This window comes from Ctenopharyngodon idella, chromosome 20, assembly GCF_019924925.1.
Source record: "Ctenopharyngodon idella isolate HZGC_01 chromosome 20, HZGC01, whole genome shotgun sequence".
In the NCBI taxonomy this organism is placed as follows: Eukaryota; Metazoa; Chordata; class Actinopteri; order Cypriniformes; family Xenocyprididae; genus Ctenopharyngodon; species Ctenopharyngodon idella.
This window is the reverse complement of record NC_067239.1, coordinates 32,297,240-32,324,816: the sequence shown is the minus strand read 5'-3', so window position 1 is coordinate 32,324,816 and position 27,577 is coordinate 32,297,240. Positions and strand designations below refer to the sequence as shown.

The 27,577-nt window shown below is 34.6% G+C and overlaps 1 protein-coding gene across 4 annotated transcripts in view; it reads left to right on the top strand.

Annotated features, from left to right (window-relative positions):
* Nucleotides 1–27,577, top strand: part of LOC127501915 (MAM domain-containing glycosylphosphatidylinositol anchor protein 2-like) — a 157,920-nt gene that overhangs the window by 111,902 nt on the left and 18,441 nt on the right. For all 4 annotated transcript variants that reach the window (XM_051874239.1, XM_051874235.1, XM_051874236.1 and 1 more), the window contains exons 9-11: nucleotides 4,021–4,290; nucleotides 14,909–15,057; nucleotides 20,231–20,408. In XM_051874239.1, coding sequence (XP_051730199.1) covers nucleotides 4,021–4,290; nucleotides 14,909–15,057; nucleotides 20,231–20,408 — 597 coding nt within the window. The remainder of the gene's footprint in view (nucleotides 1–4,020; nucleotides 4,291–14,908; nucleotides 15,058–20,230; nucleotides 20,409–27,577) is intronic.

Below are 27,577 nucleotides of genomic sequence, written 5' to 3'. Positions count from 1 at the left end.
TTCTGAGTGTTTTTTTAGAATGTTGCTACAGTATGGGGTTGCTAGGGTGTTCTGAGTGTTTTTTTAGAATGTTTCTACAGTATGGGGTTGCTAGGGTGTTCTGGGTGTTTTTTTAGAATGTTTCTACAGTATGTGGTTGCTAGGGTGTTCTGGGTGTTTTTTTTAGAATGTTGCTACAGTATGGGGTTGCTAGGGTGTTCTGAGTGTTTTTTTAGAATGTTGCTACAGTATGTGGTTGCTAGGGTGTCCTGGGTGTTTTTTAGAATATTGCTACAGTATGGGGTTGCTAGGGTGTTCTGGGTGTTTTTTAGAATGTTGCTACAATATGTGGTTGCTAGGGTGTTCTGGGTGCTTTTTTTTAGAATGTTTCTACAATATGTGGTTGCTAGGGTATTCTGGTTGTTTTTTTTGTTTGTTTTTTTTAAATGTTTCTACAGTATGGGGTTGCTATGGTGTTCTGGTGTTTTTTAGGATGTTGCTATAGTATGTGGTTGCTAGGGTGTTCTGGGTGTTTTTTTTTTAGAATATTGCTACAGTATGTGGTTGCTAGGGTATTCTGGGTGTCTTTTTTAGAATATTGTTACAGTATGGGGTTGCTATGGTGTTCTGGTGTTTTTTAGAATGTTGCTACAATATGGGGTTGCTAGGGTGTCCTGGGTGTTTCTGCACATTGCTATAAGTGTAAGCAATAATAATAGTGATGGTTGCCTTAGCCAGCACCGCTAACATGACGTAGACAGACTTGCTGCAGTGTTTGATCCACAGAGTAAATCACTGCAAGTCACTGTACATTTACTGGGTTCAGCTCTCCAAACACATCACATGACTCACGGCTACAGAAGTACATCAGGAGAGAAATAAATAAACATGATTACAAGCAGACCGAAGGGCTCTGAGGTGTTTGCGGAAATGAAAATATCTGTTGGGTTGAACTTGACTCTCGTACGACACACAAACAGCAGCCGATTATGAAACACACAGTTACACCGAACAGCTGCTAAATAATGGCTTTGAATGGAGTTGAGCAGAAACACGTCTGCTAATGCAATGTGTTCAGATGAATCTGCTGTCTGTCTTTGAATAGAAGATGCACTTTGATGATTTCAGCTCAAAACGAAGCACAAGGCTCCTGTAATGAGAAATGAAATCTGCTGTATGATGCATGAGTCCTGCATGTTGAGCGGCAGGAAAAAAGAGCTTTCTGAATGGTTGCTATGGGGTTGCTAGTGAGTTTTAAGAGGTTGTAAGTGCATTGAACCTGTAGCTCAAGCCAGATTTGCCAGATCCAAACATTATTTGTAGAGCCTTGCATCCAATAAGTAAGTCCAGTATCCATGGACTTAAGTCCCATGCAATCCATAAGTATGATCCCATTAAAAATTGCCACAAAATCCACATTTAAAATGGATCAGGAGAAGATTATTATTTAGTTCCATATTTATGAGAACAGTAGAGCTGCTAAAATTATAGTAGTGTAAGTTGTTTTTGCTTTTGTGCCTCTGTAATTTGTTCTTTGAAATAAGTGCAGTGCAGTTTAATCTACACTATCACTGTGTGTCTGACTATGTTAACACTCTGCCGGACTGAGTTACAGATAGTTAGGTGCTGGTGGCATATGGATGGGTGTTTTTCTGCACATACGGTGCCAAAGCCCAGCGGGCAGCAGACGCTCTCCTCTGGTTAGAAACTCATCGAGTCGCTCAGCGCGGCGTTAGAGGCGTGAAGGACCGACTTCAGCAGTTCAACAGCTCTGATGCGTTTGGGAAAGAGTGTTTGACGTGGAAGGAGCGCTGCATGATCCTCACTGCTCAGCTGAGTCTGGATTGAATGATTGACACCTGTCACACTCTGAGAACAGGAAATCACTTGATAAATAGAAGTGAAGATTTTTAATGATTTTCTTTCCTGCATCGCTGCAGTTGAATGCACATTCAGTCCAGTTCAGACATGAACTCAATATTAAGCTGCAGAGCTATAAATTTGGTTTGAAATCATAAGAGCCCCGTTTCTGTGGGACAATATTGACTTGATCAGCCATAAGCGGAAAAAGCATAATGTCTGATCTAACATCCAGACAAAATGATTTATATCTCAAACAAGCTCTTTTAGTGAAGAACAACATTATACACTATATGTCCAGATTATTATATTATTATAGTATGAAGGTTTGTTAGTTTAATCCGACTGCATTAGACCTATTTATATACATCCTCTAATAATCTTTGATTTATTTACAACATCTCAAAATTTCTGTACAGTGTTCTGACTCAGACCTCAGGAAACCTGCTGTAGATGTTTCTGCTGAAAGAGTTTGCAGCTCCTGCCAAATGCATTTACTCGTCATGAGCAAACACAGTTTGTCTTTTGCGGTGAAACATCAGCGCTGCTCCTGCTGATGGCCGTGATGTCAAGCAGCAGATGCTCCATTTATATAACTGCATTTTCCAGCCCATCGCAGAGAGATTTGCGTCTCTGTGAGATTGAACCACATTTGCCTCAATTTAGCCTCAGGTCCGTGAGAGAACCTACACACCGGACCGTTATTAGCCTCAACATACAGCTCTAATGCAGAGACCCTTCATACATCCGGCCGCCACATCGCTCATTTCTGTAAAAGCCTCGTCCTTGTACTGTATGTTGTTTTTTCCGGAAGCAAATACCAGCTATTTCATTACATCAAGATGAACAGAAAAACTCCTACATGTGTTTTTGTCATCCTCTGAGTCACAGCAGCTGTTTCTCTTTCCTTTCTTTGTCTTGTACCTTTGTTTTGCTGTGTATGTGTGTGTGTGTGTGTGTGTGTGCGTGTCAGATGCCCTAAGATGTGTTTAGTTTAGCCTTTCGCACCCGGAGCTCATTAAAATCTGATTCTTTATTCTCCGTCAAGTGAAGCTGGAGGGGGCGGATCAACACGACCTCTTAGATTAAGTGCTCTGGTATTCATCTGTCCTCCGGCGCTGCTTAAAACACTCTTTATATGGCATTTACTGATATCGGAAAAATTAATTTCAGCAATTTGAAATGAAAAATCTTATTTACAGCCTTTCTCAATACAGTTAATGCTGCATCAGTCTGGATCTGGGCCGTATGACGTTACACACACACACACACACACACAAACACACACACACACAAACACGTCATGCTAAAAATGTTTTGAGATTGTTAGTTTATCTAATGTGTGTTTCAAAAAAAATTGACACCAAGCAGAACATCTTCTTCAGAGCTTTTTCGTGCAAACAGCAACGTTACATTACAAGCTAAAAAAACAGAGGATTTTAAGTACAGTAAATGGCTGAGTTGCGCACCTTAACCCAATGTCATCTCATGTTGACTGAAAGCTAGGCTAATTTTACCTTATAAATGGTTATTATTTTAATTTATCTTGCATTTATCTGGCATTATTTATATTTATTTAATTTATATAAATTATTTAGTTATATATATTAAAATAAAAGCTGTATTATCATACTGTTCTTATTTTAATTTATTGCCTGTTTAGAGTCTTTAGTTTTGAAGTCTCTCATGTTTAATAATATGAATCTGTTTTTACACTAATTCATACTGATCCATTTATTTGATATGAATCCTCTAATCCTTTGATTGGCACCTTTTATTTGCAAAGGATTTCACAATGATAAAATGCATACAAGCCACTTTGCAAAATACATTAATGTAAATACAAAAATGGACATTAATGCATTATTATTAAATCATTTTTAGTTGAACTTACAGCAAAATTTGTTTATCAAACCAAAGTTAGGGGTTTGTTCATCTACACTGGAAAAAAAACTGGTTTAGGATTTACTTTGAAACAAGTTTAATTCAGAAATTGCTAGTAAATTTCACATAATAAAGAAACAGCAAATTACACAATGAATTCAATGTAGAAAGACTTTCAAGTAAAACATGTTCCAATAATCTTTATTTACAACTTCAAAAGAATCATTTTTAAAGTGTCTGAGCACGAGTAATGATGTTTGACGTCAGCAGCAGTAATGCGTGTCTCTCTCCGCACAGACCCTCCAGCGGTGGAGCCGGTGTGGCAGGAGGTCCGTCAGGGTTTGGGTCGGCCGGTGGCTTTGAACTGCCGCGTTCTGCGGGCGCATCCGTCACGTGTGCTGCGGTACGAATGGAGGCTGGGCTCACGACTGCTCCACGCCGGACACTTCGACTCACGGGACGAGACGGACTACACCATACGCAGCCTCACGCGAGAGGGCTACGGCGAGTACACCTGTGACATCATCAACGAGGCGGGGCCGGGACGCTGCAACTTCCTGGTCACCGGTGAGACTCCACACTGTTACCACACTTCTCTTTATTCATCCGTTTAACCCGCCGGGTCACTCTGCACCAGATTAAGTTCTTACTTAGATGTATGAAATCACCAACTAACCATGTTGCAAAGTGCTTTTAAATCCTCACTTTCTTGAGTGGGCGGGATTTATGATGTCATATGACAGACGGAAAACAGACAGCTGGTTTATTGAAAGATTTTAGAAAAGGATGGATGGATAGATAGATATATAGATGGATGGATGGATAGTTGGATAGATATATAGATAAATGGATGGATGGATGGATGGATAGATGGATAGATATATAGATAAATGGATGGATGGATGGATGGATAAGATTGGATAGATATATAGATAAATGGATGGTTGGATGGATGGATAGATATATAGATGGATGATGGAATGGGTGGGTGGGTGGGTGGGTGGATATATGGATATATAGATGGATGGATGGATATATAGATATATAGATGGATGGATGGATAGATGATAGATATATAGATGGATGGATGGATGGATGGATGGATGGGTGGGTGGATATATGGATATATAGATGGATGGATGGATATATATATATGGATATATGGATATGTAGAAGGATGGGTGGATAGATAGATAGATAGATAGATAGATAGATAGATAGATAGATAGATAGATAGATAGATAGATAGATAGATAGATAGATAGATAGATAGATGGATGGATGGATATATGTAGATGGATGGATGGATGTATATATGGATTTGTAGATGGATGGATGGATGGATGGATATATGGATATGTAGAAGGATGGATGGATGGATGGATGGATATGGATATATAGATGGATGGATGGATGGATGGATGGATGATATATGGATATATAGATGGATGGATGGATGGATATATGGATATGTAGATGGATGGATGGATGGATGGATATATGGATATGTAGATGGATGGATGGATATATGGATATGTAGATGGATGGATGGATGGATGGATATATGGATATGTAGATGGATGGATGGATGGATGGATATATGGATATATAGATGGATGGATGGATGGATATATGGATATGTAGATGGATGGATGGATGGATGGATATATGGATATGTAGATGGATGGATGGATGGATGGATATATGGATATGTAGATGGATGGATGGATGATATATGGATATATAGATGGATGGATGGATGGATATATGGATATGTAGAAGGATGGATGGATGGATGGATATATGGATATATAGATGGATGGATGGATGGATGATATATGGATATATAGATGGATGGATGGATGGATATATGGATATGTAGATGGATGGATGGATGAATGGATATATGGATATGTAGATGGATGGATGGATATATGGATATGTAGATGGATGGATGGATATATGGATATATAGATGGATGGATGTCAGTGCAGTTCTGAATATTTCACAACTAGTTTTCTCTCCTTCTGTGTGTTTTGTGTTTCTTGTTTCGACCAGTTATTGAGTAAATCACGTCTTCCAGATGGTGTTTCCTTCATAAATGACAAAATAATTGGTAAAACGAGACTGAAGAAATTTGCATTTAACCACACAATCGGGTAGTTAAAAACCCGTTCCCGATCCCAGCAGATGCAGCAGTGTGCTGAAGATCGGGAGATAGATCTGAAGTTCTCTTAAAGGGACAGTTCACACAGAAATCCTCATTCTCTCATCATTCATGTCGTTCCAAACCTGTACGACTTTCAGTTGTTTTTGCCTCTCTAAAATCCGATTCCATCAGTGTGGAATGTTTTATCTTCAACATGTGTTCTGCTTGAGAGTGAGTTTCCTTTACATCCAGAGCTGCATCATACATATATAGGGTGTTGTCAGGAGCATATGATGAGACGAGATGAGGACTGATGTCTGATATCTGGGAGGATCAAGGCTGTTTGAGGAGACGGGTCGATTGGCCTTTGTCCCTCAGACCAACACTACATGAGGCTTTTCTCTGCTGTGTTTCAGCTTTGTTGTTTAGTGTAGATGTGTGTGTGGAGCAGATCTCTCCAGCCCTGCGGCTGTGTGCTTTACTCACACGCTCTCATGGCTAATGTGCCAATCGTTCAGACTCTCCCTCAGCGCTCTGCCATTTCTGCCATCTGGTCAGACGCTCGGCTGCCAAAGTCCTGAGAGGCCTGCAATCCAGTTCCTGATTAGCCTCGGATCTGGACCCGGATCTTCCCAAAGGGATCTCTGCTGGTCTCTGCAGGTGTAATGGGTCTTGGTTTGTTCTTGCTGTGACAAACATCAGAAACTATTCATTTACCCCGACCTCTGTAGATCTAAACGAACTGCTCTTATGTGAAGTCTCCTGTCACAGTAACACTGTCAGTATAGTTACTTTATATTTAAAATAAATGAAAAAATGTTTTATTTATTAAATATTCATGATAGGCAAATAGACAGACAGACAGACAGACAGACAGATAGATAGACAGATAGATAGATAGACAGTCATACAGATATATAGATAGATAGATAGATAGATAGATAGATGATGATGATGATGGATAGATAGATAGATAGATGGATGGATAGATAGATAGATAGATAGATAGATAGATAGATAGATAGATAGATAGTCATACATACAGATAGATAGATAGATAGATAGATAGATAGATAGATAGATAGATAGATAGATGATGGATGGATGATGGATGGATAGATAGATAGATAGATAGATAGATAGATAGATAGATAGATAGATAGATAGATAGATAGATAGATAGATAGACAAACAGACAGAGATAGATAGATAGATAGATAGATAGATAGATAGATAGATAGATAGATAGACAGACAAACAGACAGAGATAGATAGATAGATAGATGGATGGATGGATACATAGATAGATAGATAGATAGATAGATAGATAGATAGATAGATAGATAGATAGATAGATAGATAGTCATACAGATAGATAGAAAGATAGATAGATAGATAGATAGATAGATAGTCATACATACAGATAGATAGATAGATAGATAGATAGATAGATAGATAGATAGATAGATAGATAGATAGATAGATAGATAGATGGATGGATGGATGGATGGATGGATAGATAGATAGTCATACAGATAGATAGATGGATAGATAGATAGTCATACAGATAGATAGATAGATAGATGATAGATAGATAGATAGATAGATAGATAGATAATCATACAGATAGATAGATAGATAGATAGTCATACAGATAGATAGATAGATAGATAGATAGATGATAGATAGATAGATAGTCATACAGATTGATAGATAGATAGATAGACAAACAGAGATAGATAGATAGATAGATAGATAGATAGATAGATAGATAGATAGATAGATAGATAGATAGATGATAGATAGATAGATAGTCATACAGATTGATAGATAGATAGATAGACAAACAGAGATAGATAGATAGATAGATAGTCATACAGATAGATAGATAGATAGATGATAGATAGATAGATAGATAGATAGATAGATAGATAGATAGATAGATAGATAGATAGATAATCATACAGATAGATAGATAGATAGATAGTCATACAGATAGATAGATAGATAGATAGATAGATAGATAGATAGATAGATAATCATACAGATAGATAGATAGATAGATAGTCATACAGATAGATAGATAGATAGATAGATAGTCATACAGATTGATAGATAGATAGATAGACAAACAGAGATAGATAGATAGATAGATAGATAGATAGATAGATAGATAGATAGATGATAGATAGATAGATAGTCATACAGATTGATAGATAGATAGATAGACAAACAGAGATAGATAGATAGATAGATAGTCATACAGATAGATAGATAGATAGATGATAGATAGATAGATAGATAGATAGATAGATAGATAGATAGATAGATAATCATACAGATAGATAGATAGATAGATAGTCATACAGATTGATAGATAGATAGATAGACAAACAGAGATAGATAGATAGATAGATAGATAGATAGATAGATAGATAGATAGATAGATTCACATTGGTTTCTTTTACAGTATATAGCTCCACATTGCCCGTTATTACCGCTGTAGATCTGAGGTTAATATCATCTATCACTCCATGATCCGTGAGATCTTCTCCAGGAGGTGTCGTTCAGAGATGTTCAGAGATATCATGTGTTCTTGGATCATGTGGTTTGGCTCAGATCTTCTGTCAGGAGGTTTATCTCGGTCAGTTTTAAGCCAGATCAGAGGGCGTCCCGCGGCTTTGAATGATCCGGCATCGAGCCAGAGCCGTAGCAGGAGAACGAGACGCCGCTGGGTGGACATCTGCAGCACCAGAGCACCGTCCAACTGTAACGAACTACAGTGAACAAGAATCGCATATTTTGATTATCAGTATTGATATATTTATTTAACCCATTCAGACCCAGTGAATGACACTTTAAACCTTTTTATAAGTTATATGAGATCAACTCAATTTTTTAAGTCAGTTCAATATAATTTAAGTTGTACAGCCAATCTGATTCTGCTTAAAAATATAAAGCCGGAACTGAACTTTAAGTTGAAAAAGGGGGACATTTTTCAAGTGAGAATTCAGACATTTTTGCATATTTGCACCACATGATTTATTGCTTTATTTCACTACATAAATGTGCGTTATGATCGATGATGTCACAAAACAAGCGGTTTCATCCGAAGAATAAGCATCCAGACGGGGTGTTTTGTGTAAAAATGCTCGTCGGCTCTGCTTTGTTAGCTTTTGTTTTATTGTGCTGGCTTTAATTTAACGCTCGAGTAGTTTCCATTTTAAGGTGAATTACTGATAATGAGATACATCCGCTAGTTAATGTTCACGCTGAGATTGTATGACAATAAGTCAATAGAGCTTTCAGCAGAGAGAGATCATGACATATGCTGAGCTGAGAGACGCCATTCGTCTTTCTTTCCAGCTTTCATCCCTCTTTCTCACCCTAATCTCTCTTTCTGGGTCTTAATAAGACTGAGTATTAGCTGAGAGATGATTTACTGTTCTACAGATGAAAATGGCTTTTAAAAGCGACTCACGCAGGCAGATGGATTGATGGATGGACTTGTGAGTTTGGTAACATTGTAAACAAGTCGTCCTGGTCTAATCTTTCCCTCTCTCGCAGAGTTTTGGGACTGGAAGCAGTGCGTTTTAAGTCGAGATCACTGCAAACACCCTCCAGCTTCATTCCCGCAGGTCTGGAGAGCAAGGCTGAATAATAGAGTTTGTTTTCAGAGCCTAAAGTGGGCCCGATTCACCCAGACACGGATCTCGCGCTGCTCAGAAAGGTTTACAGTGGGCAATTTTCTCTCCGAGGCTTTGCTCAAAATTGAACATTGAGCCTGTAAAGCTGGTGGAACAATAACATGTTATTTGCTGCGACCCACTTCAGAAAGTTTACCAGGTTAGAAGCTTCTGCCATGTTTGAAGAGATGAAATGTTCTGACTGGGACATGCTTTACTTACATTAAATTAGTTTGAAGTGCATATCGAAATGTCAGTCTTCATAGAGGTGTAGTTACAAAAACTAGATTTTTTTACAGTGCAGTGCATATATATATATATATATATATACAGTGGGTACGGAAAGTATTCAGACCCCCTTAAATTTTTCACTCTTTGTTATATTGCAGCCATTTGCTAAAATCATTTAAGTTCATTTTTTTTCCTCATTAATGTACACACAGCACCCCATATTGACAGAAAAACACAGAATTGTTGACATTTTTACAGATTTATTAAAAAAGAAAAACTGAAATATCACATGGTCCTAAGTATTCAGACCCTTTGCTCAGTATTTAGTAGAAGCACCCTTTTGATCTAATACAGCCATGAGTCTTTTTGGGAAAGATGCAACAATTTTTTCACACCTGAATTTGGGGATCCTCTGCCATTCCTCCTTGCAGATCCTCTCCAGTTCTGTCAGGTTGGATGGTAAACATTGGTGGACAGCCATTTTTAGGTCTCTCCAGAGATGCTCAATTGGGTTTAAGTCAGGGCTCTGGCTGGGCCATTCAAGAACAGTCACGAAGTTGTTGTGAAGCCACTCCTTCGTTATTTTAGCTGTGTGCTTAGGGTCATTGTCTTGTTGGAAGGTAAACCTTCGGCCCAGTCTGAGGTCCTGAGCACTCTGGAGAAGGTTTTCGTCCAGGATATCCCTGTACTTGGCTGCATTCATCTTTCCCTCGATTGCAACCAGTCGTCCTGTCCCTGCAGCTGAAAAACACCCCCACAGCATGATGCTGCCACCACCATGCTTCACTGTTGGGACTGTATTGGACAGGTGATGAGCAGTGCCTGGTTTTCTCCACACATACCGCTTAGAATTAAGGCCAAAAAGTTCTATCTTGGTCTCATCAGACCAGAGAATCTTATTTCTCACCATCTTGGAGTCCTTCAGGTGTTTTTTCATGTGTCTTGCACTGAGGACAGGCTTCCGTTGGGCCACTCTGCCATAAAGCCCCGACTGGTGGAGGGCTGCAGTGATGGGTGACTTTCTACAACTTTCTCCCATCTCCCGACTGCATCTCTGGAGCTCAGCCACAGTGATCTTTGGGTTCTTCTTTAACTCTCTCACCAAGGCTCTTCTCCCCCGATAGCTCAGTTTGGCCGAACGGCCAGCTCTAGGAAGGGTTCTGGTCATCCCAAACGTCTTCCATTTAAGGATTATGGAGGCCACTGTGCTCTTAGGAGCCTTAGGTGCAGCAGAAATTTTTTTGTAACCTTGGCCAGATCTGTGCCTTGCCACAATTCTGTCTCTGAGCTCTTCAGGCAGTTCCTTTGACCTCATGACTCTCATTTGCTCTGACATGCACTGTGAGCTGTAAGGTCTTATATAGACAGGTGTGTGGCTTTCCTAATCAAGTCCAATCAGTATAATCAAACACAGCTGGACTCAAATGAAGGTGTAGAACCATCTCAAGGATGATCAGAAGAAATGGACAGCACCTGAGTTAAATATATGAGTGTCACAGCAAAGGGTCTGAATACTTAGGACCATGTGATATTTCAGTTTTTCTTTTTTAATAAATCTGCAAAAATGTCAACAATTCTGTGTTTTTCTGTCAGTATGGGGTGCTGTGTGTACATTAATGAGGGAAAAAAAATGAACTTAAATGATTTTAGCAAATGGCTGCAATATAACAAAGAGTGAAAAATTTAAGGGGGTCTGAATACTTTCCGTACCCACTGTATATATATATATATATATATAAAATATTTTATATATTAATATATATATATATATACATTAAAATTATTTTATGAAATACATTTTATTATATATATATATATATATATATATATATGTATGTATATATATATAATAAAATGTATTTCATAAAATAATTTATTTATTCATTCAATCAATTATAATATTATTTATTTATTCTTTCATTCATAATATAATTTGATTTTATGTGTATTATTTGTGTATTTATTTACTCATTCATTCATTCATAATAGAATTAATTTATGTATTATAATTTAAATTTATTGTTATTTATTTATAATTATATTTATTTTATAATGATATTTATTTATAATTTAACTTGTGTATTTATTTATTTATTTACTTATTAATTCATTCATAATAGAATTTATTTACTTATCTATTTATTTATTTATTTATCATTATTTATTTATTCATTCATTCATTCATAATAGAATTTTTATGATTTAATTTATGTGCATTTATTTATTTTCGTTCATACATGCTTTCATAATAGAATTTATATATTTATTTATTTATTCATTCATTCATAATATAATTTAATTTTTATTTATAATTTTATTTGTGTATTTATTTAGTTATTTATTAATTAATTATAATATTACTTTATTATTTATGTATTTATTCATAATTTAAATGTATTGTCATTCATTTATAATTAAATTGTGTTTTATTCATTCATTCATTCATAATAGAATGAATGAATGAATGAATTTATTTATTTATTTATAATTTATATTACATTATTCTTTCATTCATAATAGAATTGAATTTTTATTTTTCTATCATTTAATTTGTGTATTTATTTATTTTTGTTCATTCATGATTTCATAATAGAATTTATTTATTTATTTATTTATTCATTCATTCATAATAGAATTAATTTTTATTTATAATTTTATTTATGTGTATTTAGTTATTTAGTTATTTATTAATTCATTCATAATAGAAATTATTTTAATTTATCTATTTATTTCAAATTTAAATGTATTGCCATTCATTTATAATTACATTTTATTTTATTCATTCATTCAAAATAGAATAATTTTTTTATATATATAATTTAATTTATGTGTATTTATTTACTTTTGTTTATTCATGCTTTCATGATAGAATTTATTTACTTATCTATTTATTCATAATAGAATAAGTAATTTATTTTAATCCATTTTAACTGGCTAATTGCTTAACTATTACCCACAATCCTAAATATTTGCGAATGTTTACAGCCTTGTGAAGAATGAAATAGTGATTGTTGAATTTGAGAGTAAATTGTGGTTGAGAACATGATCGACTGTCTTTGCCGCTTTGAAGAAAAACCGCTGGATCTGCAGCAGGACCATCTTAATTTGTCCCATTATCCGCAAGGATTTTCCTTTAGTTGTGTGTTTGTTGAAGTGGACGACAGAGCCAGTTCTCCTCCTGCGAGGTTAAATCTGTGCATCATTAAAAGCGTCTGCGTAATAAGTCACGGCTGACACACACACACACACACACACACACACACACACACACACACACCCCAGCGGCGGCTTTATGAGGAGGCTTGCCGAGATCAGCAGCTTCTCATTCCCCGGCGTCAGAGCCGACGCAGCTCTATCTGACCGGATACATGCCATCCAAACACGCTGAGATGAGCCGACGAGGAGCTTGTGTTTAACGTTCCTTTGAAAGAGCCTGTTCCAGTGACACTTGACATGCTTTTTATTGCCTTTTCTTTTATAAATTAGGTATCATTTGAAAGCTTAAACACTCAAAAATTCATATTGTGAAAACTGTTTTAAAATTGGGCATAGTGTTGCATGAAAACCTTTGAGAAGCTCACTTAATTATATCATATTAATTATTTTTTCACCCTGAGATTCACTCACGTTTCTTACACTAAAACAGTCATAATGTAGTATTTTAAGGATCTTTTTCCACACTGTTTGAGTCTCAGAAGAACACAGTTCATGCTAACGTCGCTCTAGAGCTTGTTTCAGTAATGCGATGCACACTTGCACTGAATTATGCATTACTCTCTGACACGCTTCAGAATGCAGTGACCGATGAAACCGAGCTTTGAGACTGTACCTTTAAGACTTCTGTATGTAAATGATGTGTTTCCTCTTGCTGTGTTTTTAGAGTTCGCTCATGCCAGCAGAATCATGAGCTGTTGTTTCCAAACACTGAGTAGATGTCATATCTGCAGTCACATGTTAATCTCAAGTGTACACTAGAGTGACCCTTAATTTATGCCTCTGTACATGCTTGTTAGGCCAATATTACCTACAAAACCATTTTATTTAATTTTTTTATTTAATTTTATTTTTTTTATAATTCATTTTGGGGGTTTTTTTGTTTTTATTTTTATTTTTATTTTATTTTTTTATTTATTTATTTTATTAATGGTTATTAATTTGATTTGATCTCGTTTTATTTTTATTTCATGTATTATTTTTATTAATTACACAAACTTTATTATTATAATTTATGTGTATGTACAGTATATATATATATATATATATAGTTACATTGAAAACATGATAAAATCATATTATTTAATTTTATCTCATTTTATTTTTATTATTTTATTTATTTATTTATTGTATTAATGGATGTGATGTCACATTGGAAGCATGATAAAAATCATTTTATTTAATTTTATTTTTTTATATATATATATATATTTTTTTTTTTATTAATGGATGTGTTGTCACATTAGAAACATGATAAAAATCATTTTATTTAATTTTATTTTTTTATATTTTATTTTTTTTATTTTTTATTTTTTATTAATGGATGTGTTGTCACATTAGAAACATGATAAAAATCATTTTATTTAATTTTATCTAATTTAATTTTTTGTTTGTTTTATTTTATAATTTGTTGTGTGTGTGTGTGTGTGTGTGTGTGTGTGTGTGTGTATATATATATATATATATACATTTTTTCTATTTTTATTTAATTTTATTAATTTTTATTTATTTAATTTTATTTTTTTACATTTTATTTTTATAATTTTTATTATTATTAATGGATGTGATGTCACATTGGAAGTGTAATAAAAATAATTTATTTAATTTTATCTAATTTTATTTTTATTTTATTTTATTTATTTTATAATTTATTTGTGTGTATAAATATATATATATATATATATATATATATATATATATTTATAAAATAAAATTTAAATTAAATTAGAAAAAATTAAATAAAATGATTTAATTTTAAATATATGTAAATTTATATATATATATATATATATATATATATATATTTCCATTTTTTCTATTTTCATTTTATTTTATGAATTAATGGGTGTGACGCCACATTGAAAACATGATAAAATCATATGATTTCTCCATGTCGTCTGTGCAGGGAAAGCGTTCGCTCCTGAGTTCTACTACGACACCTATAACCCGCTGTGGCAGAACCGGCCGCGCGTGTACGGCTACAAGCTGCAGTGGACGCAGATGAACCCCAGCGCAGTGGACCGCATCATGGCGTACCGCCTCGGAATACGACAGGTCAGTGCTGGTCAGTCAGGAGGTTTCTGGAAGATTGTAGTTTGCAGTGAAGGTCATCGGCCAGTTTGTCTGTGTGACTCCAGATCTCTCACCAGATTACAGTTCAACAGTGATCTAAATCACCCTACACTGGAAAAGAGCAGAACCACACGCCATTGACTCATTTTGTGGTGTTTTTCACCACTTGTCGTCTGTTTTGCTGCAGTTATCTGACTTAATGAACACCGATATGAGGATTTCTATGGCTAACAATAGTAGCTACACACTTATTAGTTTTAATTAATGATAAATAGTTCATAATAAGAACATGTAGAAGTGTGTAAATGACGTGCGTTTGAATTCTGCAGTGATTTGTGAGAGTAGCTTCAGTGTTATTTTATCATTGAGATACTGCTTTTTAATTTTTTTAAACAAATTTTTGCTAAAGTTTTAATAATTTTGTTGTGTCAGTTTTAAATCAAGGTTATTATCGTTAACTAATACTATTAAAAACATTTCTGTTAAGTGAAATAAAGATGAAATTTAAAAAAAAAATGTAAATATTAGTTGAAAAACTTAATCTACACGGAAATTATAAATGTTGCCTTGGAAATAAACTGAAACTTAAAATTTTGCTTTGTTTAATGTTGGAAATAATATGTCAATGGTACAGTATAATTTACTATTTCCAGTGGATCTTAAATGTGTGCATTTGTTCATGATTTTTATTTTATTTTTTGTATTTTATTTTATTTCATTTCATTTTATTTATTTTATATTATTTTATTTTATTTTTTATATTTTATTTTATTTATTTTATTTTATTTTATTTTTTTATATACTAATAAAATAACAAAAACATAACAAAATTACTATATATTTACTAAACACATAATACATTTTAACATTTATACATTATATATATATATATATATAAAAATTTAATTTTATTTTTATTATTTATTTTATGTTTTAGTGTATTTTTTGTGTTTTTTTATTAATTGGAAACATTAATTTAATTTGATCTCATTTTATTTTTTATTTCATTTATTTATTTTATTTTTTATAATTTATATTATATTTATATTATATTATATTTTATTTATTTATTTATTTTTATATGCAAATAACAAAGCACATAATAAAACAAAAATAATTAAATTACTAAAAATTGAACTAAATTTTAAATAAAAACTAAAAATATACAAATAAAAGTTAATTCAAAATATTAATAAAACTGAAATAAAACTAAAATAACACTGACAGTTTTATAATTTTGTATTTTTTTTATTTCAAGTAATTTTTTTTTCTAGTTTTACTTTTAGTTAAGTATAAGTCAGACGTACGTTCATATCACTCATAAGAAAAGCGTTGTTGTGAGTGAAACATGTTTGCGCAGGAATCTTTACTCCAGTTCTCACTAAGACGGATGTTTCTCCGGCTGTATGATGTACGAAGGACCTCCGTCCCCTGCTGAAGCGGTCTGACGGTACATGAGTGAATAAGAAGCAGGAAAGCGAGAGTTCCTTGGTAAATAAATCACGGCCCCGGAGCCCCGGCTGCGCGTGTCGAGCAGAAGTCAGCGCTGCTATTTTTAGCCGGCTTCAGTCGTGATGATCTCAGCCTCGGCTCGGCTTTGAATTAACACTGAAGGCCTGTGGGTTTCACAGCTTCATAATGGACGATCTTCTGTGATCGAGGCCGTCGTGAATCCTAGATGAAGCTTTAGTTCAGAGACGGTGAATGTGAGAATGACCAGTCGTTCTTCACTTGTTCTTTTGCCTCTTCTCAGCCGCGTCCCAAACCACTAACTATTCGTACTCTATCACGTCATGTGAGATTACAGTTAGCGTGTCTCAAATCATTATATGCTGGAAATAATATGACAGGTTTGCCCTATAGTGAACTATTTCCAGTGCATGGCTTTTAGGTCAATATTGCCTACAAAATTATTTATTTATTTTGCATTCTTTATTCATGTCTTCATCATATGTTGGAAATAGTATGCTAAGGTTGCCATATAATGCACTAATTCCACTGAATCTTCAATGTGTGCGTCTTGCTTTTAGGATTATTTAATTTTTGCTTTGCTTTGCTTTGCTTTGCTTTGCTTTGCTTTGCTTTGCTTTGTTTTGTTTTGCTTTGCTTTCTTTGTTTTGCTTTGTTTTGCTTTGTTTTTTCTTTTGCTTTGCTTTGTTTTGCTTTGTTTTGCTTTGCTTTCTTTGTTTTGCTTTGTTTTTTGTTTTTCTTTGCTTTGTTTTGTTTTGTTTTGTTGTGTTGTGTTTTGTTTTGTTTTGTTTTGTTTTGCTTTGCTTTGCTTTGCTTTGCTTTGCTTTGCTTTGTTTTGCTTTGCTTTGCTTTGCTTTCTTTGTTTTGCTTTGTTTTGCTTTGCTTTGCTTTGCTTTGTTTTGTTTTGTTTTTTCTTTTGCTTTGCTTTGTTTTGCTTTGTTTTGTTTTGCTTTGTTTTTTGTTTTTCTTTGCTTTGTTTTTTGTTTTTCTTTGCTTTGTTTTGTTTTGCTTTGTTTTGTTTTGCTTTGTTTTTTGTTTTGTTTTGCTTTGCTTTGCTTTGTTTTGCTTTGCTTAGCTTAGCTTAGCTTTGTTTTGTTTTGTTTTGTTTTGCTTTCTTTGTTTTGTTTTGTTTTTTGTTTTGTTTTGTTATTCTTTCTTTGTTTTTTGCTTTGTCTTGTTTTGTTTTGTTTTGCTTTGTTTTTTGTTTTGCTTTGTTTTGTTTTGCTTTGCTTTCTTTGTTTTGTTTGGTTTTGTTTTGCTTTGCTTTGCTTTGCTTTCTTTGTTTTGTTAAAAAAATAAATAAAATAAAATTACTCATATTTTATTTTAATTAATTTACTTGTTTACTTATCTATTTTTTAATTTTATTTTGCATTTTTTACTCATCTTCATGAGTAATTTGTATTTGCTTAATTTATTTAATTTTATTTTGTTTTCTTACTCATGTCTTTAGGTAATTTTAATTTATTTTAAAGTATTCATTATTTTTATTTTTATTATTATTATTATTTATATTTTAAAAATTAATTAATTATTTTATTTACATATCTATGTATTTAATTCTATTTTGCATTATTAACTCATGTCATGAGTTATTTTATTTTATGTTATTTACTTAATTATTTAATTGTATTTCACTTTCTTTACTCATGTCTTCGTAATTTTATTTTATTTTATTTTATTTATTTACTTATGTATTTAATTTTATCTTGCTTTCTTTACGTCTTCGTGAATTATTTTATTCTATTACTTTTTTTTTTGGCTTTCTTTGATCGTGTCATCATGATTTTTCATTATTTATTTTATTTTATTTTATTTTATGTTATTTACTTAATTATTTAATTGTATTTCGCTTTCTTTACTCATGTCTTCGTAATTTTATTTTATTTTATTTTATTTATTTACTTATGTATTTAATTTTATCTTGCTTTCTTTACGCCTTCATGAATTATTTTATTTTATTACTTTTTTTTTTTTTTTTTTGCTTTCTTTACTTGTGTCATCGTGATTTATTTTATTTTATTTTATTTTATTTTATTTTATTTTATTTTATTTTATTTTATTTTATTTTATTTTATTTTATTTTATTTTATTTTATTTGCCCTGTATTTTCAATGGATCCTAAATATCTTCATCTGTTTTAGGGCAGTGTTACCCTCATTTTATTTCAATATTACAACTATTTTATTTTATATCATTTTTTTTTATTATTATGAAATTACTAATTTTATTTATTTAAAAAAAAAAAAAAAAAAAAAAAAAAATTCTTTTAATTCTCTAGTGCATTCTTGGCTCATTTGGTCCGTTCATGTCTCTCGCGTGTCTCCTGTGTGACTGGTGATCAGCACACACTCATTACACATGGGCGATCCGTCAGGCTCTGCTGCAGGAGAACCGGCACTTTCATTACTTCTACATCTCACTCACGTTCCTCGTTTGATCAGATCTCAGGAAATCTGCTTCGGAGGTTACATGAAGCGCATGTGAATTCATTTTACGAAGATGAGAGTGTGAGAAAAACCGAAGGTGCGTTCACACTGACAGCGTTTGCTCTGTCAAAGTGATCTGGAGGTCTTTCATTTTCACTGAGATTTGGCAGTTTGAGGTCAGGTGACCAAACGCAGCAACATGATGCAGCGACTGCCAATGAGAGAACAGATATGAAGCGCAACTAGCATTCATTTTCCTATAGATCACAGAATAGATCATGGCGCAGCAGCACCAAGGTCATGGGTTTGATTCCCAGGGAATGAATGAACTGATAAATGTAAACCTTGAATGCAAGGCATGTTGTATGTATATATACACACAGACACACACGCAGACACATATTATAATTTACATATATCAGTCTTTGTCAGTGTGAACATGAGAAATAAAGTGTCTCGTGAATAATTTGATTCAAACATCACACTGTTTACAGCTGGTCGTTTTTATGGAAACGTTCTAATAATGTGTATTTGAAAACCTGCCCAAAATTGCAAGTCGTAATTTGACTGAATTGGTATTTAGTGGAGGAACGGTGAGTTTGGCGCTTAATGAATCCATCTGTCCGTGACTGCGGCGAACTTAAACACTTTCTGATCCGGTTAATTCTCATTCCTGTCAGGGAAACGGGATTTGACATCCTGGTAAGTGACTCAGAGGGCCGCGGGTGAATAATGCCAGCGATTACCAGTAACAAAACAGCACTTTCCAATTTACCAGTGAGCCCAAGATAACTGCAGCTGTTACCTCACAGTAACCCAGCAGCTTCAGTTCAAAGCCTAGTGGCGTCAGTCGCACAATTCCAGCACAAACTGATGGAGTTACTAGCATTAAATGTGTGAACCCAAGGCATACGCAGAATAAAGGAGCGGGGCCTGACATGCTCTAAGCGCTTGACCAATCACAACACACTGCTCCAGCCGACCAATCAGAGCACATTGTGCTTTTCAGAAGGAGGGGCTTCATAGAGACAGGAACTAAACAGAGCGTTACTGACAGACTGGGAAGAGAGGAGCTGCAACAATGGAGAATATGAGGAAAATAATCAACATTCAAGCAGGAAAACCTGCTCTAGTAGAGCCCAAAAACAACATCAAGACTGTTAAAGTGCATAATTGGTCCTCTTTAAAACCTTGACAGGAAACGCAAGCAATTTATTTTCCCTGTAAAGCTGATGTAAGCCTGATTCTTCCTTCAGACGGGGCAGCAGCGCTGGTGGGAGCAGGAGATTCCTGTGGAGGGAAATATCCAGAAGGGAGAACTGATCACACACAACCTGACGGAGCTCATCAGACCCGAGGCCTACGTGGTCCGACTCACACCGATCACACGCTTCGGAGAGGGAGATTCAACCACCAGGATCGTCACGTACAGCGGTACGTCACGCATGACTATAGTTTAACTAAAACGAGTTCATGAGATATTTACTATAATTCAGTTGATACAATTCAATTAAAAAATACAGTAAAAATTGTGAAATATTATTCCAGTGTAAAACAGCTGTTTTCTATGTGAATATATAGTAAAGTGTAATTTATTCCTGTGATCAAAGCTGAATTTTCAGCATCATTACTCCAGTCTTCAGTGTCACATGATCCTTCAGAAATCATTCTAATATGATGATTTGATGCACATTTCTGATTATTATCAATGTTGAAAACTTGAACAATTTGTGTGGAAAGCATCATACAGTTTATTTTTCAGGATTCTTTGATGAATAGAAAGAGCATTTATTTGAAATAGAATCTTTTGCAACATTATAAATGTCTTTACTGTCACTTTTGATAAATTTAATGAATCCTTGATGAATAAAAGTAGTAATTTCTTAAGGTTTAAAAGTTCGATAATGAGGTGAAAATAGTTTAGCGTTGAAAGTGAAGAACTGATGAGAGTTGAGTGTTTGCGTTTTAGTTTGATTGTTTTATGTTTCGGCTCGTGGTTAATAATTCAGCGCTGTCGCTTGTGAAGATCAATCCAGAACAGAAAGAAAATGTTTGGATGATGCAAAAGCAAATGATGAATTTTGTTATTTCCCTAAACTACTACACTGTAAAAAAAAAAAGAAAAAAATTGGAGTTGTAATTTCTGAAGAAAATGTGAACGGCTCTTGCCGTGCGCAACTACACTGCTTCCTACGCTGCTTGGTGTCAAAGAACGTTTCCCCATGTCCCTACGATATTCTGTGCATGTTGTTATCATGATGCTGACATGATTAACATATTGTTAGCATTATGATAAGAAAGATGTTAACACAATTAGCATGTTGTTAACATGATGCTAAGCAAGATGTTAACATGATTAGCATGTTTGTAGCATGATGCTAACATGATTAGCATGTTGCTAGCATGAAGTTAACAGTATTAGCTAGCATGATGTTAACACAATTAACATGTTGATAACATAATGTTAAGCAAGATGCTAACACAATTAGCATGTTGTTAACATGATGCTAACACTATTAACATGTTGCTAGCTTGAGGCTAAGGAAGATGCTAATGTGATATTAACGTGATTAGCATGTTTTGCTAGCATGATTCTAACATGATTAGCATGTTGTTACCATGACATTAACATGATTAGCTAGCATGATGTTAACACAATTAGCATATTGCTAACACAATTAACATGTTGCTAACACAATGTTAACATGATACGCATGATGCTAAGCAAGATGTTAACACGATTAGCATGTTGCTAGCATAATGCTAACAAAATTAACATGTTTTTAACATGATAAGCAATAAGCAAGATGTTTACATGATAAGCATGTTGCTAGCATGATGCTAACATGATTAGCATGCTGTTTGCATGTTTTTAGTAAGATGCTAATACAATTAGCATGTTGTTAGCATAATGCTAACATTATTAGCATGGTTCTAGTATATCATTGGTATGTTTGTTAATATTTTTGACATGTTTCAGCCCTTAGCTAATCACTATTAGCATGACTAGCATGTTGGAAAATCCTGTTTGCTAGCATGAGTCAACTAAGCCAACCCCCATGTCTCTATGATGTTCTGATGCAGAGATACAGGTCTTGTCATACAGTTGCTAGGGTACTCTGTTTGGTTGCTAGGGTGTGGCTTGTCATCTGCCTGATACGATGATACTACTAAGGCTGCTCCCAGTATAGATGACATAAAGCAAACCACATGATTTTACAACGTTCGGATTGGAAGATATCCCTCTTTGGGCTTGGGTTGCTAGGGTGCTCGACAATGGTTGCTAGGGCGTGGCTAGGAAGTGGTGAAGGTGATTTGTGTTTGAGCTCACCCTCATGTTTCTATGACACTTCTATCCAGAGATATCCATCTGGGCCTTGCTGTTTCTGTGTAATTATTTGTGTAATTTACTAGTATTTTCTGAGTGAAAACATTTCAAAGTAAATCCTAAAGTTCTTTTCAGGGCATGAAAGAATTATGATGGATGATTTCACAGAGTTCATGAACATGTCTGTTCAATCGTAAGGGATCAAGGGTTAAAATCACAACAGTTTGCATGCATACAGCTGAGTTCTGAAGCTTGCATATTATTTTTTCTGCTCAAGTAAACAGACTCTGAACGTTACTGAATTCCCGTCTGCGGCATCGAGGCCAGAGAGTTTAATGAAGAGCAGCGGCGTGCCTCTGTGTGCTTTCAGCGTTTGCTTTTGTTGCGTGACCAACTCAAGAAGGTCTGAAATGAGGTTACATGTTAATCTTTAATCTATTAAACATATTGAAACATGAAAGCGGATGGAATATTGTTTGGCGGGGTCGACTCTGGCTTAACAGAGATAAACAACATCTACGTGACTTTGGTCTCTGCATTACGCCTGATTAGTCTGGCCTGGGAGTTTATAAAGTGGCCGATAATCAAATGATGCTTTAAAACGGATGTTTTATGTGACTCTTGGAAGCCATGTAATGTTACGCAGGATTTTCGTCCATGTTCATCTGTCTTCAGTGTGTAATGTTGCTGTTTGAGCATGAAAAAGCTTATTATTATTCTCTATATCAGTGACAGTGTTTCTGAAACGCCTCCATCTTGAGTTTTCTTCACAATATTCCTCATTTAAATAATTCATACGCAGAATAAAGGGGCGGGGCCTGGTTGAGTTAGTTAGAAGTGTGCCATAACTGGCGGTTATGGTAAGGGACGGGACATTTCCTAAACACCAATCACAACACACCGCTCCAGCCGACCAATCAGAGCACATTGTGCTTTTCAGAAGGAGGGGCTTCATAGAGACAGGAACTAAACAGAGCGTTACTGACAGACTGGGAAGAGAGGAGCTGAACAATGGAGAATATGAGGAAAATAATCAACATTCAAGCAGGAAAACCTGTTCTAGTAGAGCCCAAAAACAACAAGGGCATTTTCAAAAAAGGAACAGGACACCAAAGTATATTGAATCATTAAAATCACTCAATCAGTTTGCTCTAAAGAAATGCAGAGTTGCTAGTGTGTTGCTATGCGGTTGCTAAGGTACTTGGGGTGGTTGCTAGGGTGTTGCTATGCGGTTGCTAAGGTACTCAGGGTGGTTGCTAAGGTGTTGCTATGTGGTTGCTAGGGTATTGCGATGCGGTTACTAGGGTACTCAAAGTGGTTGCTAGGGTGTTGCTATGCGGTTGCTAGGGTACTCAAGGTGGTTGCTAAGGTGTTGCTATGTAGTAGCTAGTGTACTCAGTGATTGCTAGGGTGTTGCTATGTGATTAGTAGGGTACTCAAAGTAGTTGCTAGGGTGTTGCTATGCAGTTGCTAGGGTATTCAGGGTGGTTGCTAAGGTGTTGCTATGCGGTTGCTAGGGTACACAGGGTGGTTGCTAAGGTGTTGCTATGCAATTGCTAAGGTACTCGGGGTGGTTACTAGGGTGTTGCTATGTGGTTGCTGCTCCAGTCGACCAATCAGAACACACTGTGCTGTTCAGAAGGAGGGGCTTCATAGAAACAGGAACTAAACAGAGAGTTACTGACAGACTGGGAAGAGAGGAGCTGAACAATGGAGAATATGAGGAAAATAATCAACATTCAAGCAGGAAAACCTGTTCTAGTAGAGCCCAAAAACAACATCAAGACTTTGTAAAAGGACATAATATGGCTCTTGATGCACTTAAGAAAACTGATCTGGAACATGTAGATTTTCTCAGCAGCAAAACAACACTTGGAAATCTGCGTCTCATAATGGAGATGACGAACCTCTTTTCATATTTTCTGTCTCAAACACAATGGCACAGACGAGGAGGAGGTGGCATTTCAATTTGTTCTGATTTGTCGACTCCCGCACTGAAAAAGCGCAAGACAAAAGAGCCCATCCACTCCAGGAAAGATCTGTTTTATTCCTGAATGATGATATGATAATGTCGCCGTAAGAGTAGACGCATCATTTGGCATTTCTCAGAAATGATTCATCCTTCCTGTGAACCGACTGGCGGCGTTTATTATTGTGGTGTGGATCGCAAATCTTCAGATGAATATTGTTTGATGGGTTTTAATCCTCTAATGCTCATATTTTTGTCATCCTGACACTAAAAAGCTCATGAAAAGCTTCCTCTTGTATGTTTCCCACCTATTGAACGTCTGCTAAATCGATTTTGTAATGTCCGTTTGTGTTTGATGCTTTATCTTAAAGCTTTTATCTGTTGATATAAAGTGATGATTGTGATCTGCTTTTTGCTACATTACTGTGATGCTGCGTTTACTCTTATCCAGACAATAATGGAAATATAAAAAAAGGGATTTTAGCTGTCAGCTGTAAAATTAATATTCCAGGTTATTTTTGATCTATTGATGGTGTACAGTATTTACCACAGACAATTGTTTTATATATATATATATATATATATATATATATATATATTTTATGTTAATTTTCTTGAAAAGTCTCTTCTGCTCACCAAGACTGCATTTATTTGATCAAAACTACAGTAAAAATTGTGAAATATTATTCCAATGTAAATCAGCTGTTTTCTATGTGAATATATAGTAAAGTGTAATTTATTCCTGTGATCAAAGCTGAATTTTCAGCATCATTACTCCAGTCTTCAGTGTCACATGATCCTTCAGAAATCATTCTGATATGATGATTTGCTGCTCAAGAAACATTTATGATTGAAAACAGCCATATTTTTGTGGAAACCGTCATATATTTTATTTTTCAGGATCCTTTTATGAACAGCATTTATTTGAAATAGAATCTTTTGTACATTATAAATGTCTTTACTCTCACTTTTGATCAATTGAATGCATCCTTGATGAATAAAAGAATTTATTTCTTTCAAAAAAAAATCTTTTCAAAGGTAGTCTCTATGTATAAGCAATCGGACACACATTTGCTGTAAATGCTCTTATAATGAAAGTCAAGCAGGCTGCACTGTGAGCAATGTTTAAAATAATCTGTCACATTGTTTCTAAAGTATGAAGATGATACTAAAATAATACCAAAGTAAGTGAAAGCAAACATTCCTACATAATAGAGCTGCACAATTCTGGACTGAGAATCACGATTTTTTTATTTAAAATAGAGATCACGATTCTGAACAGACAACTAAACAAAATAACATGCAATTTACTAGCAGTTCTGACAAAATGCTAAGTGCTGCAGTCTATTTAAAAAAAAAAATATATATATATATGAATGATTCAGTGACTCACTCATAAAGACTTTGCTTGTTTCATTACTGGATGAATCAGTGTTTTTGAACAAATCTCTTGAGTGGATGATTCAATGATTCACTCAAAAAGACTTCACTTGTTTCATTGCTGGATGAATCAGCATTTTTGAACGAATCTCTAGAAAGAACGATTCAATGACTCACTCATAAAGACTTCAATTGTTTCATTACTGGATGAATCAGCGTTTTTGCCGAATCTCTTGAGTGAATGATTCAATGACTCATTTTTTTTAACAGTCACTTGTCGCCACCTACTGGCATAATGATGCAATTGATACGATCTTTATTTGAAGTGTTAAGTTTCTTTCAGAAGGTGATTTACTCTATTTTGATCTCTACTGTAGACATCAGTGTTTATATCTGAACTATAAACTTTTATCTCAGTACTTCTGTGATCATCTGAATGATTGTAAGACAGAAATAATGAAACTGTGTGGTTGAAAAGACTGTTTGTGAAGCTGTTTCATATCTATTCTCTCTCTGGATCAGATCTGAAGGTTCGCTGTAATCAGACTTGTCAAAGCTTTAATAGACATAGAGCAGAATCATTATTATTTAGGAATAAGATCAGGTGTGTGTTTGAATCAATATTGCGATCTTTTAACGATTAATCGTGCAGCTCTACTACAGCTCGAATACATTGTTGAATAATTCTCATTTGTGCTTCCAAATGATCAGAAGTGATCATAAAAGCATTGCTGTAAAGCCGTGTCGGTTTGTTTGTTAAAATCAATTTCTGTGTTTATTAACAGCATGCAACAGATGTTTTATATATGTGTGTATTTAAGAATGATTAGATATTTGTACTGGAAAAAAAGACAGAAATACTGAGGAAGAACATCAAGTCTCAGTGTTGAGTGTGTGGATGCTGCAGCTGGAAGCGTTTGATAGTTTTCTTTATTGAATATCGTTCAGCAGGGCATTAATTTATGCTGTGGCGATGGACACACGATTTCCCCGCTTACATAAAGCTTACTGTCTGGTTTAATTGTGTTGACGGGTTTCTGAAGGAGACGTTTTGTTTGTGTCAATGTTTTTTTCCAATAAACTCTCTCAAATAGCATTTCGTGGCCAATATTCTTCTGTGACACTTTGAGGTGATTTGTGATTAGCGCATTTAATCGAGTGCATTAAAATCAATTCTTTCAGTAGGCAAAAGCATTTCATGAATCACTCGGCGTTAACAAAGTTTTGAGGTGAAGCTGATGCGCCGCATCTATTCAGCGTGACAGAAATCGATCAGCGAGCCGCTCGTGTGTCTTCATGACAATCTAGATTGTGTTTACTGGCAAAAAGACTCATTGAAACAAGAGCTGTTAGTCACCTTTGACCTTTACCTGCTTTACTATGGGTGTTCGGCTGCAGTTTTGAGCAAGATTTTACAGGTTCTGCAGCTCGAACGGCTCTTTCCCCCTTTTATAATGTGAATTATTTATTGAACTTTCCATTACTGCATTCATTCCGTTTACTCGCACAAATAATAAATGTGAGATTGTACGTGATTTCTTGATCATGAAAGTTGCATGTTTGTGAAGCTCAGAGTTTATAATGAGACGATAAAACATGAGTGGTCTGTGAGCGTTAATGCATTTATGTGTTTCAGTGCCACGAATCCTTCACATGCATATTTGATTCTGATCGAGTCATGAAGGTCAAACTTTATTACAGGCACATTTATCACTTTTTAATTCACTTATTCACTTTATAAACTAACTTTAACTGACTTGATCAGTAAGATTCTGCTGGTCATTTCATGTATTAGCTGACGATTTACATTTAACACTGTTATATATTTTTTGCATTTACATATAGATTTGTAATAAACATTTATATTTAAAAACAAATATTTAACAATAAATCCAGAATAAATGGCTTTTTATGAATATGTATTTC